This window comes from Coregonus clupeaformis, chromosome 30, assembly GCF_020615455.1.
Source record: "Coregonus clupeaformis isolate EN_2021a chromosome 30, ASM2061545v1, whole genome shotgun sequence".
Taxonomy (NCBI): Eukaryota; Metazoa; Chordata; class Actinopteri; order Salmoniformes; family Salmonidae; genus Coregonus; species Coregonus clupeaformis.
The window spans coordinates 3,272,256-3,293,745 of NC_059221.1; the positions used below are offsets into that span (position 1 = coordinate 3,272,256).

Here is a 21,490-nt window from a genome sequence, read left to right on the forward strand (position 1 = left end):
GAGAGAGAGAAAGAGACAAACAGAGAGAAAGAAAAATAGAGACAGACAGATCAAGTTCAAGTTCAAGTGGAGCTCAGCTCCTTCTCAGCCTCCTGGTGTAGGCAGACATGTACATAACAGGGTGTTTTTAAAACACACACACAAAATATAGCCCCATAGTCTTTTCTTATTAGATAAGAATCTGATTAGGCCTGCCCTCCAGGAACCCAGGAGAGGAGCAGGAGACTCCGGGAGAGTAGGGATATACCGATCCTCTGTCAGTTAGAGAGACAGGAGCACTCTGACAGGACCTAACGAGGAGAACAGGGAACGCAGAGAACACTTAGACCCCTGGAGAACAACTGTGGTTCAGACAGACAGCATCTCTGTGTATATACATGCCGTGATGGAAACAATTGGTGGTGACATTCTTTAGTCACACAACTACTGACATTGAGCCACTACACTAATAAATATTGATAAGTGCTGGGTGGAAGACATGCCATTCGTTCAATAAAGCCAATCTATATGGCAGGCCACATTTTCGGGGTAGCAAAACGTCCCCACTGTCCTATTCTACCAACTTGCTAAAATGGCTGTGTTGTTTTCTGTGTTAGGGATCTGTCATAGGATCATTATAGGCTTTATAACATAAGCCTCCCTATAAAACCTATTCGAATTTGAAGTGACAAAGAGGCTAATATGTCTAACCATGGCAACCATGGCCCAGAGCAACAGCATAGCCAATAGCATGTCAACAGCCAATTCCCATTACCTTGTTGCAATTCACAGTAAACACAGGAGCTACTGGCAGCATGTTGATGATGTCACAGCCTTTGTCTGGAAGGAGGACAGGGACCTTATCTGAGCCACAGCTCCCAATAGGCGTCTGGTATTCTTTTTTAGTTAGGCCAAGGCAGTCGGGTCAAACAAAATAAAATTGTATTTGTCACATGCTTTGTAAACAACAGGTGTAGACTACCAGTGAAATGCTTACTTACGTGCCCTTCCCAACAATGCAGAGAGAAAAATAGAAAAATCATAACACAAGGAATAAATAGACGGGGTGTGGTGGCGGCGGACTTTACAAATGACCTGCCACGACAGGATGCCTATCACCCAGTCCAACCTAATCACCGCTCAGTCTGATGGGCCCAGCTCCTCATGGAGAATAAATCACAGACACATCCCTGGATCTGGGTTTCTTCCCCTGACAAAATGTCAGACAGGGTCGCTTCGTGTCCTCCGAAAAGGAAATATGAAAAGGAGCTGCATGCGAGATCTCTCAATGACGATTCCCTTCGGTCGTTTGTTTAGCTGGAAGCAGCATGTTAAGTGAAGCGGAAACTTGCAGCTATATGAAACCCGGGCAATTTCTGCCATAGTCTAGTGCGCAGATTACTCTGACATAAGTATGTATAATTCATGTGTAATGCTCCAACCAGGAGCTGTTTAGAATCACACACACGTTAAAGCACACACTATCACACACACACAAACACACACGTATGCATATATGCACACCCACATACACACACACTGGTACAGAACTCTGGAGAGCAATTAGGCTTCACCACTAAGCCTTAGTGAGGAAAGGTAAGGCTATCGATAAAACCGTCTAACCCCCTACATCCCCCTTCACACCTGCTCGTCGAACATCTCATTCCAAAATCATGGGCATTAATATGGTGTTGGTCCCCCCCTTTTTGCTATAACAGCCTCCACTCTTCTGGGAAGGCTTTCCACTAGGAACATTGCTGCGGGGACCATTGCTGCGGGGACTTGCTTCCATTCAGCCACAAGAGCATTAGTGAGGTCGGGCACTGATGTTGGGCGATTAGGCCTGGCTCACAGTCAGCGTTACAATTCATCCTAAAGGCGCTCGCTGGGGTTGAGGTCAGGGCTCTGACAGGCCATTCTACAGGCCATTCTACTGCCAATGTTTGTCTATGGAGATTGCATGGCTGTGTGCTCGATTTTATACACCTGTCAGCAACGGGTGTGGCTGAAATAGCCGAATCCACTAATTCGAAGGGGTGTTCACATACATATATACTTGTATAACCTTAAAAACATTTTAATGTCTATAAAACAGGATGAAAGAGAGAGGGGGGAGAAAGAGGGAGAGCGACATAAAACAACAGCTAGAAGACGTCTGACCCAGGGGGGTGATAAACAGAGCAGAGGTTTTAGATTCTCTCTCTCTCTCTCTCTCTCTCTCTCTCTCTCTCTCTCTCTCTCTCTCCCTCTCCCTCTCCCTCTCCCTTGCAGACTGGTACAGGTGTAGATAGGCTGGCTGGGGATGGAGAGACTAGCAGGAGATGGATCATGGATATAAAATGACTTTCATCTAACCTGCCAGGTCTCCAGCGCTCGGCATTCACTCTGTCTGCTGGTTGTGTTTCTACGTCCACAGTGTTTTCACTCTCTAATGAGGAGGAGTAGGAGTCTAGAGCCTCAGGTCACTGTGTAAGGATCTATTCATTCCACACTTGACATGACTCTTCTCAATTTCATGTGTATTTTTATTGGAGCATGAAATTACCTTGCGATTCCTTAGGGGGGAAAATGTTTGTGTGTTTGAAAAATTAAACACAGAGTTTGGTTGGCTGTGCCTGGCTCATACATGAGGAAATGGCCCGTGCAGCTCCAAGATGTGTTACATGGGTACATGTGTATATGTGTTTTGTGACACTGTCTGTTCTGTATGTGTTTATTTTGTAGTGAGATGTGTGTGTGTCCACGTGGGTGCATGAGCGTGCACGTGTCTGATGGTCTGATGTGACATCATCGGCCTCCACTCTTGCTTGCGGAACCAATAGAGGACAAAAGAAGAAAGGCCTATTGTAAACGGGTGAATCGCCAAGGAGGACATTGCAGAGGTGTGGAGCGTGAGATGGGTTCTATGTACAGTGGACAAAGAGGGGGGCTTGGTTTTTTAAATGTTGTTCTGTTAGCATGATGTAAGCCAGCAGCATACCACCCTGCATCCAACTACTGGCTTGCCTCTGAAGCTAAGCAGGGATGGGAGATCAGATGCTGCTGGAAGTGGTGTTGGAGGGCCAGTAGGAGGCACTCTTTCCTCTGGTCAAAAAATTATAATAATGCCCTAGGGCAGTGATTGGGGACATTGCCCTGTGTAGGGTGCTGTATTTTGAATGGGACGTTAAACAGGTGTCCTGACTCTCTGTGGTCACTAAAGATCCCATTTCACTTATTGTAAGAGTAGGGGTGTTAACCCCACTGTCCTGGCTAAATTCCCAATCTGTCCCTCATACCATCATGGCCGAGCTTCCAATTGGCTCATTCATCCCCCCTCCTCTCCCCTGTAACTATTCCCCAGGTCGTTGCTGTAAATGAGAATGTGTTCTCAGTCGACTTACCTGGTCAAATAAAAAAGAAATAAAAAGTAAAGATTGTGCCTTAAATGATGTAACTATTGGGGCAAAAAAAAATATTTTCTCTCTCTCTCTCCTTCAGCCGTTAGACTAATAAAGGGTCTCTATATTTACATCCTATATAGTACTGCAAGTCGAAGAAATTCATCTAGTCCGTCTGTCCTGAGACGGTGATGTCCTGATCAATCACAATGACCCAGAAAAACAACCATCCATCCAGTGCCTGTATAACACATCTGCTTTGATGCCATGATGGCCCATAACAGGTTTGTTTGTATTTGGCAGAATCCTGGAACACACCCTGCGCAGGGTGCTCCTCATCAAAGACAGCTGGCCAGCTAAATCATTATTAGGCTAGGAGAGGTTTAGACCAGGGGTAAGCAGCTCTGTTTTTATAAGCCAGATAGTCATTATCAGGGAAGGCTCTGTTACGACCTGGAGGTTTGCAGGTCTAGCGGTCTACAGGTCTGGAGGTCTGCAGCACGGTGGGACCCAGTTCAGCCCAAACCACTTTGGCCGCTAGCAGGCAGGTGAGGAGTTCTAATCAGAGCACACAGCACGTACAAACAGACAGGCAGACAGACAGACAGACACACACACACACAATACACACAGCGACCTGATTGGTTGGCAGGGGCTGAGCGCAGAATCCCAGATTAAACCTGTCAGCTTGACCCACGGAGGAGAAGCACTCAGGACCCACCTAATGCAGCGGAACAGGTGTGTTTGTGTGCAGGTGTGCCAGCGTGTGTGTGTGTGTGTGTGTGTGTGTGTGTGTGTGTACTACTGTATGTGTGCCTGTGGTGTAATATCTGACCCATTTCACTGTAACCTAACTGAATAACGCCACCATTGTGTGGGAACTAAAGTGGGCCACAGTGTCACACAGAAGATGGAACATTGTCCAAGGTACCAAAGAAAACACACTGTTGTTCACTGTAATAGTCCTAACTGTCCGCTATTCATCACATGAATACACTCCTCAGCAGCTCATCTGCATGTTGTGAAGCACTGAATGATCAATGGCTCAAGCCCAGAGCATAATCATTCATTCATTGGGGGAAACAAGCATGTGACTGATAAGGACGTAGCTCACGATCACAAGTCCATTAGCTCCACTGACCTTCCCTTTGCCTCTGTTAGGCTCCTCCCCTTCTCTAGCTCAAGGACATGCTTCCCCAGCCCCCTACAAACAAAGAACAACAGCCCTTCCTGAAAATCAGAAATACAATGGGGGCAGGCTCGGTGTTGTGTTTCCTTGAAAAGTAATGGCAAAATGAGCGGCGGTTGCAAAACAAAGGTAGTGTATTAGGCCTTGTTGGGATTGACTACTAAAGAGGTCTGTGTCCCTAAGCAGTCCACGGCCTTGATCCCACAAAATCACACTGTTCTGGGGTAATGAAAGCCCACAGAATCACACTGTTCTGGGGTAATGAGAGCCCACAAAATCACACTGTTCTGGGGTAATGAGAGCCCACAAAATCACACTGTTCTGGGGTAATGAGAGCCCACAAAATCACACTGTTCTGGGGTAATGAAAGCCCACAGAATCACACTGTTCTGGGGTAATGAGAGCCCACAAAATCACACTGTTCTGGGGTAATGAGAGCCCACAAAATCACACTGTTCTGGGGTAATGAGAGCCCACAAAAATCACACTGTTCTGGGTTAATGAAAGCCCACAAAATCCCTTTGTTCTGGGGTAATGAGAGCCCACAAAATCACACTGTTCTGGGGTAATGAAAGCCCACAAAATCACTCTGTTCTGGGGTAATGAGAGCCCACAAAATCACACTGTTCTGGGGTAATGAAAGACCACAAAATCACACTGTTCTGGGGTAATGAGAGCCCACAAAATCACTCTGTTCTGGGGTAATGAGAGCCCACAAAATCATACTGTTCTGGGGTAATGAGAGCCCACAAAATCACACTGTTCTGGGGTAATGAGAGCCCACAAAGTCACACTGTTCTGGGGTAATGAGAGCCCACAAAATCACACTGTTCTGGGGTAATGAGAGCCCACAAAATCACACTGTTCTGGGGTAATGAGAGCCCACAAAATCACACTGTTCTGGGGTAATGAGAGCCCACAAAGTCACACTGTTCTGGGGTAATGAGAGCCCACAAAATCACACTGTTCTGGGGTAATGAGAGCCCACAAAGTCACACTGTTCTGGGGTAATGAGAGCCCACAAAATCACACTGTTCTGGGGTAATGAGAGCCCACAAAATCACACTGTTCTGGGGTAATGAGAGCCCACAAATACACACACCAGTAAACAGAAAACAGTGCCCAGTCCGCCCACAACCACCAAGAAAGAGAGAGAGAGAGACTGGCGGAGAACACGAGAGAGAGACTAGGAGTGAAAGTGAGAGAGGTGTAGTGAGAATGAGAGAAAGAAACAGAGGGAGAACAAGTAAAAGAGAGCGAGAGAGAGGGAGAGAGAAAGAGGGAGGGAGGGAAAGATGCCCTGGGGTATTTTTCTTCACCGTCTCACCATTGAGGTTTCCAATTAAGGGCAGTATCTTCCCTGATTGCCTTCCCCCCTGCAAGGACCCCACACATTTAGGCCCACCTCTGTCTCCATTCATCTCAGTTTGAGCTGCTGCAGGACCCAACCCCACAACCCCCTCCCCTCCCCTCCCTACCCCAAACCCCCCTCCATCAAATCCAGCCTCATCACCTTCAGAGGGTCAAAACAGCTGGAATGGGAATTGATGCGCTTGGAATGAGAGGGGGACTCGGGAGGGATAGGAGAGATAATAACTTCATCAGCAGTGTTCTGTGTCTGTTGGAAAGCGAAGGGGTTGCAATCATTTCACTTTCCTTTGTCCATCTTTGTGCAATCTCTGCTTATCAAACATGTGGCTGGTTAACAATAGAGGACAATGCGGTAGAACCAGGCAGCCAAAACCACTCAAATGTATCTAATCATAGAGAGAGAGAGAGAGATGTCCTTACTTAGCCTCAGCGGTTCCCCGACTCCCCTACTATTGACCCCAAAACTGTTTCAATTGGTTTAGAAGGGTGGATGGTGGATGCATCATAGTCCATTTACATGATGAAACACTGAGAGCCTAAGATGGTTTTAAACAGATTGTCTTAGGAGACATATCAGAAATAGTCAGCAGCCAATCTGGATTTAACTTAGGCCCAATGGTTAACGCATCCTAAATATGGACTCAAATGTTGCTGACTCTCTTTCAACACAACTAAGGGTATAAACATTGAAATAGAAAGGAAGTTGGAACAGAGAAAATGACAAATACTGCATATTTTCTTTCTCTTTTTTCCTTCTCTCTCTCTCTCCCTCTACATGGCGAGCATCATCAGCCTCTCTAATATCACAGGAGGCAGATCAACTAGCAGCAGAATCCAATGGGCTAGCCAGGCCCAGCAGCTTGTCGAGCTCAATACTACAGCAGCATCACTTACACACCCAGACAGGAGCCACAGAATACCAATCAATTATTTACAAATCTCATTTTATTACCTTTATACACACGTCTGTGATTCTCTCTCTCTCTCTCTCTCTCTCTCTCTCTCTCTCTCTCTCTCTCTCTCTCTCTCTCTCTCTCTCTCTCTCTCTCTCGCTCCCTTTGTGTGTTGCTTGGCTGTTTTTAATGCTGTTCTTAACTTATCCTGTTAATCAAAGGAAAACAACAGAGACATTCCTAACTGACTGAGAACAGAGACAGAGTGGGTAGTGAAGCAGTGAAGCCAGGGATAGGCAGGCACACATAACAGTCCTGGATCAGAAGTGTCAGCTATGCAAAGAATTCTCTTTCTCCATGGGGCAAGCACAATACAGCAGCAGTACCCCATTTAGCATAGCCCGCCTACCACACAGCTAGCCAACCAACCAGCCAGCCAGCCAAACAGCCAGTCAGCCAGCCATCCAGTGAGAGAGTGAGTTTGTTTCGCTGCCAACCAGACAGCCAGCTACCCAGCCAGCTACCCAGCCAGCTACCCAGCCAGCCAGCCCCAGTTCTGAGAGCTTGGCCAAGGCCACGTACAGTCATCAGCCCTTTCCCTGCTCTCCTCTCCTCCATAAACGGACAGCAGGAGAGAGAGGGGCCTCCTTTTGTCCACTCCAGATTAGTCAACACAGAGGGAGGGCCGACACTGAGAGAAGAGGACATTTGATTTCTCCTGAGAGCATAACTGAGCATAACACAATATCTGTAGAGAGTAAAGTGTTTTTAGCAGAAGCTGTTATGAGGATAGAAAGACTTGCACAAAGCAGCTTCCTCCCACGGTTTTCTATTCAAGTCTGTCCAGTAAACATACGGCACGGCCAAATGGTTAGCAGTCCCAATTTGGGTCCAAACAAAAACACAACCCTCTATCAAAAAAACTCTAATCTCCCACTTCTTCATTCTACACAACATACTGAACAACATATCATTGTGGTTCAGTCTGACCATGTAGGAGGTCCCAAACTTCAACGTTTTTATTCCAAGCCCGTTGAATTTATATGGACCCTTGAAGAAAGCCAAAAACAAGATCTGATAAACCCAGCCTACTTAAACCAGCCAACTCAACACAACGTAATATATAGCCAAACCCAGCTAAACCCAGTCCAGCTCTGCCCAGCTAGACAAAGCATTGGTCAACCCAACCGAGCCCAGTCAAACCAAACTCAGCCGTGTCGTACACCATGTCTTACCTCTCAACACGGCCCAACCATAGTAAACCCAGCTTAGCTCAGCTCAGCCCAATCCCACCCCACCCAGCCTGGTAGTACACCATGTCTTACCTCGCGTTGCTTCTCCATCTCAGCCTGCAGGACCTGCTTGGCCACTTCTAGGTCCTGGAGCCTGACCCTCAGCTCCTCATTCTCCTGCTCCAGACGACCCCTCTTCTTCTCCACAGAGTCCAACTCATTGTGCAGCCGGATGGACACATCTTTAGCCACCTGACGTCCAAAGGAGGAGAGAAGAGAGAGAAGACATGAGGGAGGGTGGTCAACATCAGAGGTTCAGTGAGATGCATGATCCATATGCCATGGTCCAGAGTCATACTATAAATGCCCTGTAAAGCTTAGCTCCTGAGTGGCGCAGTGGTCTAAGGCACTGCATCGCAGTGCTAACTGTGCCACTAGAGATCCTGGTTCGAATCCAGGCTCTGTCGCAGCCGGCCGCGACCGGGAGACTCATGGGCGGCGCACAATTGGCCCAGCGTCGTCCAGGGTAGGGGAGGGAATGGCCGGCAGGGATGTAGCTCAGTTGATAGAGCATGGCGTTTGCAACGCCAGGGTTGTGGGTTCGATTCCCATGTGGGGCCAGTATAAAAAAATAAATAAAAATTATTCACTAACTGTAAGTCGCTCTGGATAAGAGCGTCTGCTAAATGACTAAAATGTAATGTAAATGTAAAGCCTTTATAAGTTGTCATTTGTTTAAAGTATGACCACATACAGTACCAGTCAAACACTTATTTGGTTACTACATGATTCCATATGTGTTATTTCATAGTTTTGATGTCTTCACTATTATTCTACAATGAAGAAAATAGTAAAAATAAAGAAAAATCCTTGAATGAGTAGGTGTGTCCAAACTTTTGACTTGTACTGTATATATGCCTAAGGAATATATGGCTCTCTGCTGATGGTGTTTTCACAGCACAGTAATAAATCACACCATACTGTAGCTTATCACTAATGTGTTACAGTATTAAGTAACACTTTATTTGGATAGTATGACCCAGTATTATCACTAATATGTGTAGGAGTGGAGTAGAGCAGAGACCAGCTCTTAGATCATCATGTGTTGACATGTTGCTACAGAACAAGACTGGTCCAATGCAGCCGTTTCTCTCAATATAAAATAATTTCTGGGTAACAATTAAGTACCTCACTGGGATTGTTTTCAATTAAAAGGGTCAAAATGAAACAAAAATTGCTTCTTAGCAAAGGGAATTTCTCAAGCAAGAATTTTGCTAGGACTGTCTGGTAGTGGTCTGAGTGGGGAGGGACAAACTGTAAACTAGCTGTTATTGGCAGAGAGGTTTGGAACTCTCTTTCTTATTGGTCTATTAACTAATTTACTGCCTGGTGAAGTCACCAGGCAGGCCATCCCACCAAAACAGGTTGAAATTTCAGGCGGTCTTTTCAAACAGCTCTTACACTGAAAGGGCATTATAATAATTTTCACAGTATTATTCCAACCTCATAGTGTGGAAATATACATAAAACGTTTTTGACTGCACTGGGCCTTTAAAGTTGGATATATGTTCCCCTGAGCGGTTGGAAGACCATTAAGCACAGTTGGGGATAAACACAGACCCTATCCAGATGAGTGTATGATGTTCTGTTGGGCCAACAACAACATTAAGGTGCAGATTTTTATCATAACCAAGAACCGTGTTTGTGTGTTTGTGACTGTATATCACAGGGCACTGACAGGTTGTTCAATCCAAATGCAAACCCAGCTGCCTAGTTGTAATTGTTTATATGGAAAGGAGGTGACATGTCAAGGGTGCTCTATTCATATGATAGATGGGAAACATATCCAAAACATTTGAGAGGATTGTCATCTTTATGTCAAATGTTCTGAAAACAGTTTATCATTGAAAATGTAAACATAATGATATAAGGCACAATATTATTCATATTATTTCACTCTCACTCTATATTTCTCTCCCTCTTTGCAACATCATAGCATGAGATGGGAGTCTATTGGTGCAGGGTGGTGCAGTAACGTGTAGCTCAGTTGGTAGAGCATGGCGTTTGCAACGCCAGGGTTGTGGGTTCGTTTCCCACGGGGGACCAGTATGAAAAAGAAAATGTATGCACTCACTAACTGTAAGTCGCTCTGGATAAGAGCGTCTGCTAAATGACTCAAATGTTTAAAAAAATGGGTGGTACAGTGCTGATCTCATTGAATGAGGAAGGGGCTGACAGGAAACAGGGCCTCTGTGTGTGAGTGTGTGTGTGTGTGAGCTTTGGGGGATTCTCTCTGGCCCTGAACCAGAGCCAATGTGCAGCTGGGAACCACAATGCCCCTCTGTGCTGCCCACTCTGAGCTGGACCAACCGCCCAGTTCACCACCACGCTCTAATTCCTCTCTCTCTCTGTGTTGCTTGGCTGTTTTTAATGCTGTCCTTAACTTATCATTTTAAGGAAGGAAAACAACAGAGACAGAGACAATATATTATTTACAAACCACATTTTATTCACCTTTATACACACAAGTCTGTGATTCTCTCTCTCTCTCCCTCCCTCCTTTCCTCCTTCCCTCTCTCTCTCTTTCTCTCTTTCCTTATACTTCTTTTGTCCCTCCCTCTCTGCCCTCTCCTCTCCGTCCTGTAGAAGGGAGAAGGGGGACAGGCGGGGAGGCGGGGAGACGGACTGCATGGTCAAATCAATGCTCTCTTTCATTAGCGTTCTGGGAGGTTTCCTGGCTATGTTTCTAGACTCTGATGCTTTATGGTGATTGGGCCCCATTCGCAGTAAGCAACAGCCTTTATTAATGGCCTGTTAACTTAACACACATTCATTGAGAGGAGTCTCCCTCTCGCTGTTCAGACCCTTTCCATACACTGCTTTGTCTGCCTGCACCTCCCAATAAAAGATAATGCTTTGAAAGAAACACCTTGAGTGGATTTTAGCACGCCAGAGTGAAGTTTCCCCTAGGTACAGATCTAGGATCAGCTTGCTCTCCCCCAATCCTAACCTTAACCAATAGTGGAAAAAATGAAAGACTCACCCAAGATCAGTGTCTAGGGTCACCCAACTAGCGGTTTTAGCATTGGTGAGGGGCCCCAGCTGGCACTAGAGAACGTGACAGGCATACAGTCAGTGTGTATGTAGGGGGGAGTGACTGGTACATTATGGTCAAGTCCCAGCCTTCAAACTCCTAACATCTATCAGCCTCCCTCCTACCCAAACACTTGAGATGCCCTCTATTCTCTGTGGTCCACTGGACAAACAGAGTCAGACAGAATCAAACGGAGACATTTAACCATCAAAAGGCTGTCTTTCATGTGTTTTTGTGTGGGAGAGTGTGTGTGTGAAAGTGTGTGTGTGATAGAGAATCTTTTGTAGTCTGAGGGTGGGTTTGTTGGTGTGCGTTTGTGTGTGTGTGCGCGCATGTGTGTGTGCCTGTACGCGCATATGTGTATTTGCATGCGTGCGTGCATGGGAGTGTGTGTGTGTTTGTGTTTGTGCTGAAGCAGATCCCTGTTCCCTCTCTGATCCTGCCTGTCAGCACGGTCACAGCTGCCCCTCTAACTGTTCCTCCAAACGCCGTTTTCCAACGACTTCCCTGTAGATTTTATCATCAGGGTTTTGCATGTTGGCAGTAAGTGCAGGATGGGGGAGTGTGTAAAGCATTGGCCATGGTTACGTCCCAAATGGCACCCTATTCCGTATGTAGTGCACTACTTTTCAACAGGGTCCATAGGGTTCTGATCAAAAGTAGAGCACTATGAAGGGAATAGGCTGCCATTTGCGACGTAGGCCATGACTCCAACTTGATTAGCCGATGCCTTACTGACTTTACTGTAAAGTATATCTTGAAGAGATATTGTATTTTCTACTTTAATGAGCTAAGAAAGTGCTTACAAAGGAGAGTATACTCTATGAAAGTATTGAGTATTTATTATATAGCTTAGCCATTCAAATCATGATAGGATCCATTATTGCAGTATCAGCTAACAGGTTCAGCCAACTGGTGCACTTTTATGTAACTATCATCTAGTTGTTATCCTTCCTGTTGCAGCCTCTAGAAACAGAGCACAGTAATCTTCTTCCCTTCTGTCTATATATAAAAAAGCTCTTCAGCAGTGAAAGAGCCGACCTCTGCACGACAGTTGTATAGTGGTTACAGTATAATCCACACGGTGGGCATCCACACACACTCCTGCTAGTGTCGTGCTGAGCAGGCAGCAGGCACAGGGATCAACAACACTTCCTGGAACTCCATGAACCAGCCAATTGGCTCACTGAACGGGGCCTGCCTGGCTGACACATGGAGACGGTTTCTATGGGTATACTATCTCCAGGATGCTGCTCTTACTGCTGCCCAGTTGTTATCTGCAGTCCTTTGTAGCTCAGTTGGTAGAGCATGGCGCTTGTAACATCAGGGTAGTGTGTTCGATTCCCAGGACCACCTATATGTAAAATCCATGCACGCATGACTGTAAGTCGCTTTGAATAAAAGCATCTGTTAAATGGCATATATTATTTATTATATCTGCTGCTGAGAGAGAGAGGGAATCCTCCCTATCTCACTAACCCCTCCTTTCCCTTCCTATATGCAACTCGGCTGTTGCTATGAGTACATGGAAGCTCAGCACACTCATCCTGTATATGTGAAGCCCAGAAGGGAAGGATATGGTATCTTTCACACGTGAGCCAAGTAAACAGTGAAGACCACAATTCACAGGCAGTGTGAAAAGACTGTGGCTTATGACTATAAATAAAATACCTCAGTTGGTTTCCCCAGCAAAAAATGACTATGGCATTATAGCATCCAGGCTGGGAGAGAATGGTATGATTTTTATGCATTAAGCTAGCTAGCTGCCCTGAAGAAAACCCTCTGACCCAGACAGTGTAATGCAAGACTAATTCCATATCCTACTGGACATTCTTGGAGCAAATACTGTATTTCCCTTAGTGTATATCCATTGACATTGTGGTAGACCTCACTGTTTTCCATTTCCTGTATCAGACCCAGATGTTTCATAGCTCTGGAATTAGGACAGTGGGTCAGAGAGGACAGAAAATGACCATCTCCAGATATCACACACACACGTGAACACGTTATGCATGCAGGCGTACACACCCCTCCCCCTGCAGAGCGCTGCAGGGCAGGATGCAACAGGAAAAAGGCAACAGCTCAGTGTGTGACTCAGGGAACAAGGACTTAAGAGAGAGAACAACAATAACCTTAAGCCAATTTAAGTGTAGCCCTACTACTACAGCCCTATCAACTTACAGTATGTTATTTTATGTGATCATGTTGGTTGAGTACTATGTGACTAATAAAGACTGAGTATTTCTTTAGTCTAAGGAACCTTCCCCAATGTGTTGAAACTACTTGTATCCACTGAATGTAACATAGCGTACTACTGTTTAAGTTAAAGAGGGTTTACAGTGGCTGGTACAGGACAAGTCTCAAATATCACTAGGAATACATACAGCCCAAATCCTCTAAAACATGTGAGACACATTTCCTTCCCCCAGTGCTTGGTTTGATGCTTGATTAACCCCTACTATCAGATAACACAGCCGGCCTCACGGTTCAGATGAACTCAGTTTGGAGCGAGTCTGGAGGGCATGGGAGTGTTTAAACCCAATTTGAGGGAACAAGAAGGGGACATTTGAACTGGTGTAGTTGGTAGCTAGAGGAAACAATCAGGTATGTGTTGAAAGACTGGGCCTGGCTGTTTAGGAATACGGAGAGAGAGATGGCGGAGAGCAGAGGCCGCCAGGGTCACATCCCTGTGGTTTGTTTTTGGTTTCCTGTGTTAATGGCCTTTTTTGACCGGCTTCCCCCGGCCCGGAGAGCCCTCCCGCTGCACCCCGATTGGCTGCTGAGGACGTAACTCGGGAGCCAGACCAATTCCTTATCCCCCAGAGTCAGCATAGACGCACCGCACAGGGGCATAATATTAGATCGCCAGAAAGAAGGGGTGCTTTTCTTCCCATTTCTTTCTCTTTTTTAAAAAGATATACAACTGGACCATTTTTAGTGAGGGACAGCGGCCGGCCTTCAGGGGATGACATCATCACCCTCCCCTCTCCTCTCCCCCTCGATTTCTGAGAAAGACCTCATTGTGCTTTTGTCACATGGAAATGGTTCACAAAATGCTATGAATTTGGGATGTGTAACCATAGCCTTAGGTCAGTAGGAAGACCCACAACCAGAAATGTCTCTACTAACAAGAAATCCCATCAATGGTGTGTGAATGGATGCATTTAAAGCCAAATATAACTTTTGTCCTATGATCTGTTATGTCATACCCCCTATCTTTGAAGTTTCTAAAAGTCTGTAAACACTTAAATGCTAGCAATTACCCAATGTTCAGTATCTCTTCAAGTTTCTGTTTGTGTCACTGACATAAGAATTATGCATTGGCATGCACACGCGCACACACACACGCACACACCATTTTAGCTGTCCATGGAAGTCGATGATGACAGACACACCCCACCCTCACAAACACGGATCCATCCAGACTCTCTCCCTCTCCACTCACCTTGACGTCCTGCTCCAGGGTTCGGATGAGCTCCCCGTCCACCTGTCCCGTCTGGGCCACGCGGAGGCTGCGTCTCTCGGCCTTGCGGAGGCGGTACTGCAGGATGCGGCAGGTCTTGTTGGTCTGCTCAAACTGCTGCCTCAGCTCCTGCAGCTGGTACACATCCTCCTCCATGTACATGTCCCTCATCTCCAACATCTCAGAGCGCAGCTCCTCCATCTCATCCTGGGGAGAGAGGATGGGGGAAGGGTGGAGGAGAGAGGAGGGGTGAGAATGGTTGGAAATGGTTACCTACCATATACAGGGTCTTGATGAGCTAGTGTGCAATCACTATACTCTTTCTAATCATTAATGTACAGTATATGTCAGCATCAGATCAGTCATCAACACCATCATCATTGTCACTGTCTCCTTAGCAGGATGTGTATCTTCATCTCAGAATCAAGAACAATGTATATAGCATTAACAACCCCATCATAACGGTAGTCTACATAACCAGTCCAGGAGTAAACCACTGCAGAACACTGAGATTAATACAGAACGGAACTTTGCCCAGCTGATATACAGCTGCGGAAAAAATTAAGAGACCACTGCAAAATTATCAGTTTCTCTGTATTTACTATTTATAGGTATGTGTTTGGGTAAAAATATCATTTTTGTTTTATTCTATAAACTACTGACAACATTTCTCCCAAATTTCAAATACAAATATTGTCATTTAGAGCATTTATTTGCAGAAAATGACAACTGGTCAAAATAACAAAAAAGATGCAGTGTTGTCAGACCTCAAATAATGCAAAGAAAATAAGTTCATGTTCAGTTTTAAACAACACAATAGTAATGTTTTAACTTAGGAAGAGTTCAGAAATCAATATTTGGTGGAATAACCCTGATTTTCAATCACAGCTTTCATGCGTCTTGGCATGCTCTCCACCAGTCTTTCACATTGATGTTGGGTGACTTTATGCCACTCCTGGCGCAAAAATTCAAGCAGCTCGGCTTTGTTTGATGGCTTGTGACCATCCATCTTCCTCTTGATCACATTCCAGATGTTTTCAATGGGGTTCAGGTCTGGAGATTAGGCTGGCCATGACAGGGTCTTGATCTGGTGGTCCACCATCCACACCTTGATTGACCTGGCTGTGTGGCATGGCGCATTGTCCTGCTGGAAAAACCAATCCTCAGAGTTGGGGAACAATGTCAGAGCAAAAGGAAGCAAGTTTTCTTCCAGGACAACCTTGTACGTGGCTTGATTCATGCGTCCTTCACAAAGACAAATCTGCCCGATTCCAGCCTTGCTGAAGCACCCCCAGATCATCACCGATCCTCCACCAAATTTCACAGTGGATGTGAGACACTGTGGCTTGTAGGCCTCTCCAGGTCTCCGTCTAACCATTAGACGACCAGGTGTTGGGCAAAGCTGAAAACTGGACTCATCAGATAAGATGACCTTACTCCAGTCCTCTACGGTCCAATTCTTATGGTCTTTTGCAAACCTAACCTGGCTCTTCATTGCTTCTCATTGATGAAGGGCTTTTTTCTAGCTTTGCACGACTTCAGCCCCTAGGAGACTGTTTCGAATCGTCCTCGCCATGCACTTCACCCCAGCTGCCGTTTGCCATTATTTTTGTAGGTCACTTGATGTCATCCTACGGTTGTTGAGTGACATTCGAATGAGTTGGCGGTCATCCCGGTCAGTAGAGAGTCATTTTCGCCCTCTGCCTGTCTGTAGCTTTCTTGTCCCCAATGTCTGCTGCTTGACCTTGTTCTTATGAACCGCCGTCTTTGACATTTTAAGGATGGAAGCAACCTGACGCTCACTGTATCACTCTGCCAGTAAAGCCAGAATTGAACCCTTCTTTTCCTCACTCAAAACTTTCATTTTCAACTCTTTTGGCATGGTCAATAGTTATTTTTTGATTAATATTACTTTTGAGGTACAATTAGCACTGTTTTTGCCATCCAGCTGGTCCTATTGCAAGCGGATAGTGATGACCACAGCAGTGGTTTTTATACTTTTCCTCGTTAAATAAGATTTGGTTCAGGTGATCACCTAATCAGTACCTAATTCAGTAGAATGAGGTGTGCCTGTGTTGGAATTCAACAGACACTGGAATGGAATGGCTGTCATACATGTAGAGATGCTGATTTAAGAAAAATTTGCTGTGGTCTCTTAATATTTTCCACAGCTGTATACCTGAATAATAACAATGTTATGATTTATGATTATTTTTTTATTTAAATCAAACCCAAAAAGCCTTAGGGGCGTTAACCTGGCATTCCAAACTACTACTTACATAACAACACAGTGTGCAGTTGGAGAGGCATTAGCCCAAATCCTACAACCCACCTGACAGCGGCAGAGTAATAAGGCAGATGAAATATTTCTACGGGTGGTGGATGAAGTGTGTAGTAGTAGTAAATAGATGGTTAATATGCGGAGGGCTGCCGCGCAGTGCACGCTGATAAAAGACAGGGGAATGTGGGTCATCCACTGCAGAGCGTGTCACTAGTGCGACCCGGTACAAACAATGATGTGTGGAATGAGGACGGTAGGACACTCGACTGCAGCATCTGCACGAGGCAGGCTACTCCCAGAAAACAGCTGCAATAGTCCGACAGATGTGTGGAGGACCGGAGAGAGGAAGCAGGGGATTAATAAATAAAGATGTGGAGCTCAGGTACTACTATGGCTGCACACATGACCTGATTTTTACGCGTAATTAGACTGACTAATAAAGAAGGATGTGGCTCCCCATGGCTGTCTGTGGTAATCAATCAGTCAGATAGATTTGATGATTATGGTCAGCAATTAACCAAAAACCTATCATGAGCATGATTGTGGAAGTGTGCATTACGCATTCATGCAAATTACTGTCCTAGTGAACTGCCTTCTTTTGTGGACTTTTGATCTTAGATGGCCACCACACAGTAGCCTAGGAAGGCCTATGTATACCATAATAATCATCATTCTAAATCTAATAATACTAATGAAAGAAAATGTGCTAAAGGTAACCAAGAAGTTGCTTGGATAAACCGTTGTTATGGTGCTTGTTATGGTGCGCCTTTGCACACAGGCCTGTAGGATAATTCAATTAATTCTTGAGCCCCCACACTGAGCCAGTCTCCGTGACGTGTGTCAATGATAATATTGGATGACAAAATACAATTAGTCAAGCTGTCTTAACCATGTCACTGTAATCCTCTCGTGCGTAACGGATGAGCGCCCTGCAACCACCTCCAACCACCTCTGATGTTTTGGGAATTCACTAACCACCTGACCATCATGAGCAGTGAACACAACAGCTGAGACAACATGGAGTTTATATTCTGAGATAACACTGACCACCCTAAGTCTCTGTGCCTTCAAAGGGTGGTATTTTGTTGTTGTTTTTGGACAAGAGTTAGGATGACTTAACAATCATGTACTTAAGAAGTTGTTGGTTATGTGGCCAATTTGGATTTGCATTGATTTTTTTAACCTGAAGTTCAGAATATTGATTCTGCATGAATATTTTATGCAAATTTAATTCGTTTCTTTGGTGAGCCAATTAAAATAGTAGTTCCGGCTCCATCTCTTAAAGCGGCATTCAGTAGTTGAAACAACAACAAAGTGAAGTCCCCGCCCCTGTTTCGGTTAAAACTGAGGGCTGGGGCTGGACAAATGTAACCACTCAAATTCATTGACAAAACTATGGTTGCAAGTCCTGACCATCCATAATATAAAAATTATAGTTTAAACCATGCTTCGACCATGTTTTAACCATGTTTTGAGGCCATATAGTGTTTGTTTACAAACATTGGAGTAAAACAAGCTTATATTTGGGGTTCTGATGGAGTATGACAGTTGAACTAAGCTCATGGGGCATTTCTAAGTTATTTTCTTCAAGAATCAATGGGTACATATCATTCATTTATAAGTCCAAAATGTATGTAGCAACTACAGATTGCCCCTTTAACAGAACCGTTCTTGGAGAGCAGGGTTTTGTTTTTGTTTTCTTTCACAAATTAGAGCAATCTGAGGGAGGAATTTCTGTAGTTGAAGCAAATATGGAAAAAAATATGCTTACTTTTAGGTAATCGTTTTCTGATCTCAGTTCCTCGATTTCCCTGACAAATTCTTCATGCATGCCATCCATGAACTCTTCCGTCAGGTCGGAGAAAGCCAGGGATGTGCTGGCAGGCACCCGGCTGTCGAACGAGGTGAGAGACCGTTCATCCCCGGGAGAAATGCTCCCCCCCACGGTCTCCACTGCCAGGGAGAGTCGGTCCTTATCCACTGGGGTCTTGGCGTGATGGTCACCACGACTACCCTTATCCAGTGGCCCATGTACGCAGTCACTGCTCGGTTTATCGCCATCAAGCCCCCCGCCTCGGCTGTTGGATTCCGTGTCACTACTCAGAGCGTCGGTGAAGAGTTTATTCTCCTCGGAGGCGCAATCGGAGAGCTCGGAACTGCTATCCGTTGGCGACAGTTTGCCCGCAGCGCAACCGGAGTCTTTGCTCAGGTCGTCGGAGGCGTTGCTCGCATCAGACACCTTCCTCCGACCACCTTTCATCGATTTACTGCCGCTCTTCTGGGCACTGGCAACCGATAGTGTGGATTTTCCCGGCAGTTTTCCTTTCTCAGATTTTGTCTCTTTCCCGCTAACCGGACTACGCCTGGACACCCGGCTGCCTAAATGTATGGATCCTGGTTTAACGCTCAGTGTTGGTGTACCGATTCCTCCTCGGATCTTGGTGAGGGACCATCCAGGCACATCCTTGGGTCTGGCGGGTGATGGAGCCCGATTAATTTTTTTCTTTGCGTTGACTTGAATGGGCTGCACTACGGGCTGTTGCTCGAACTGGTGCTGTTGTTGGGGCTTCGCCTGCCCGCTGTCGATGCTCTCCGTCCCGCTTTCCATTTTGTGCCTGTGTCTCCTTTCCTTCGGCGAGACAAAGTGAGTTGGCGAATTAACATCAGCCTTTGTCTTTGTCATTCATTCCGCTTTGACAACTACAGAAAAACAGAAACGAAACCCCTATCAGAAACCGCTGAATAAGTCGAGCTTTTATCTCACAACTGCAAACAAATAAACTGCATAAATCCCTAATAAGCCGGATGCAACAGCGCAAAGAGATGGGAACGGCAAATTAGGCTACATGAACATAACACGCTGTAGGCCTAATTATGTTTTATGGTTAATTCCGTTTAGGTTTTGGCTCATCTTCTATTCATATTGCACTAACCTATGCGACTATATCTCGCCGGAGTGATTCGAAGTGGTAGAAAGAGTGGAAGTGTGCTCACGAGTTTTCCCCCGCCCAGCTTTAGCGGTTCTGTCTGTGGCGAATCGCGGTCTGGAAACTCAGCATCACTTAGAGCTCTCTGCTGCCACCCAGACTTGTAGATCGTTTCAAGAAGCACAAGTTATAAATAAATAAGTAGAGGATGCATAGGAATACTACAAACATAGGCTATATGTTATTTAATTCAGACAAACTCTATTTGGGCAGTATAGACCGGCTGGTGAAAAGCTGACCTTTGCAGGAAATGAATGACAAGAATATAAAGAATTCAGCCCAAATTTACGTGTAAACAATTAGACAACGTTTCATATGAAACCCCTGGCTTTCTTAGCTGGCCAAATCCATAAAATAACATATAAAGTACTGCTTATAGAACATGTTTACCAGGGGTGTTTCTAGGATTTGAGGATATTGGGGGCTTAGCCCAAAGCCAGAGGTGTAATTTCAACAGCTAAATGACTTAGGCCTATTTTCAGAAAACTTAACGTGTAAATATTTGTATGAACATAACAAGATTCAACAACTGAGACAACTGAGACATAAACTGAACAAGTTCCACAGATGTGACTAACATAAATTGAATAATGTGTCCCTGAACAAAGGGGGGGTCAAAATAAAAAGTAACAGTCAGTATCTGGTGTGGCCACCAGCTGCATTAAGTACTGCAGTGCATCTCCTCCTCATGGACTGCACTAGATTTGCCAGTTCTTACTGTGAGATGTTACCCTACTCCAGTGGCGGCTCCTGAAAAAATTCTCAGGGGGGGCAATTTTTCTTATGATTTAGGTGACCTACACACATTTAAAAAAAGATATGTCCAGCAACAACATGAAGACAGGGGCAGCATATAAGTCAATACCAGAAGCATTTATTGACTGATCTCAAAAGTGTTGGCTTACAAAAGCAAAATAAGTTATCACAGTAAAAATAATCAAGGGTGTTCTTTCACATTCCTCAACACTGCATAAACAATATGTATTTCCATAAAACACCTCATCTAATTGTGCCACAAAGTTGACAAGTCCAAGAAAAATACCAGGGTTGGTGGAGCCCTCAGTTTCATCTTTGCCTCGCAAAGCTAACTCAAACACTCCGTAAAACTTCACACACTGGATTAGCCGGCTGAGGATGTGGCGGTTCTTGCTAACCTCATCGTTGTGGCGGCGGACAGCTAGCCTGTATCCCTCATCCAGTTGAGTGGCAATGTTCACTCTCCCCCAAAGCAGACAATCTCAAACAGCTATCCATGTGGGTCTTTGACAGCTCATGTTTCTTAATCTTTTCTGAAAGATGGTGCATGTCCGTTACACCAGTCGCTGTCCAAGCGGTGCTGTCTGCCGTGCCGCCTTCAGGGTGAAAGAGTAAGCAGGGGTAGCAGAAGACTGCATTAGCTACATCGCAGCCTGCTAGCCAGGTTTTTCGTTCGTACCAATTTTTGGAAAATCCTCGGGTGTAGGACTTTCCCCCTTTAGTAGAAACCTGTTGAATTATTAAATTTGGTCTGGGAGGTCCTAATTGTTTCGTTGCCAATTTATCTTGATTTGTTCGCCGACAAAAAGAGTTGCACTGAACGCTAGCCATCTTGACAGTAGTACGTGAATTGATTGACGCTGCT

General features: G+C 45.3%; 1 protein-coding gene across 5 annotated transcripts in view; it reads right to left on the reverse strand.

Annotated features, from left to right (window-relative positions):
• Positions 1 to 19,879, reverse strand: part of LOC121545500 (protein SOGA1) — a 71,835-nt gene extending 51,956 nt beyond the window's left edge. For all 5 annotated transcript variants that reach the window (XM_041856064.2, XM_041856066.2, XM_041856067.2 and 2 more), the window contains exons 1-3: positions 18,654 to 19,879; positions 14,584 to 14,808; positions 8,138 to 8,296 (exon numbers count right to left, since the gene is read on the reverse strand). In XM_041856064.2, coding sequence (XP_041711998.1) covers positions 8,138 to 8,296; positions 14,584 to 14,808; positions 18,654 to 19,565 — 1,296 coding nt within the window. In that variant the 5' untranslated portion in view covers positions 19,566 to 19,879. The remainder of the gene's footprint in view (positions 1 to 8,137; positions 8,297 to 14,583; positions 14,809 to 18,653) is intronic.
• Between the last annotated feature and the right edge of the window lie 1,611 nt (positions 19,880 to 21,490).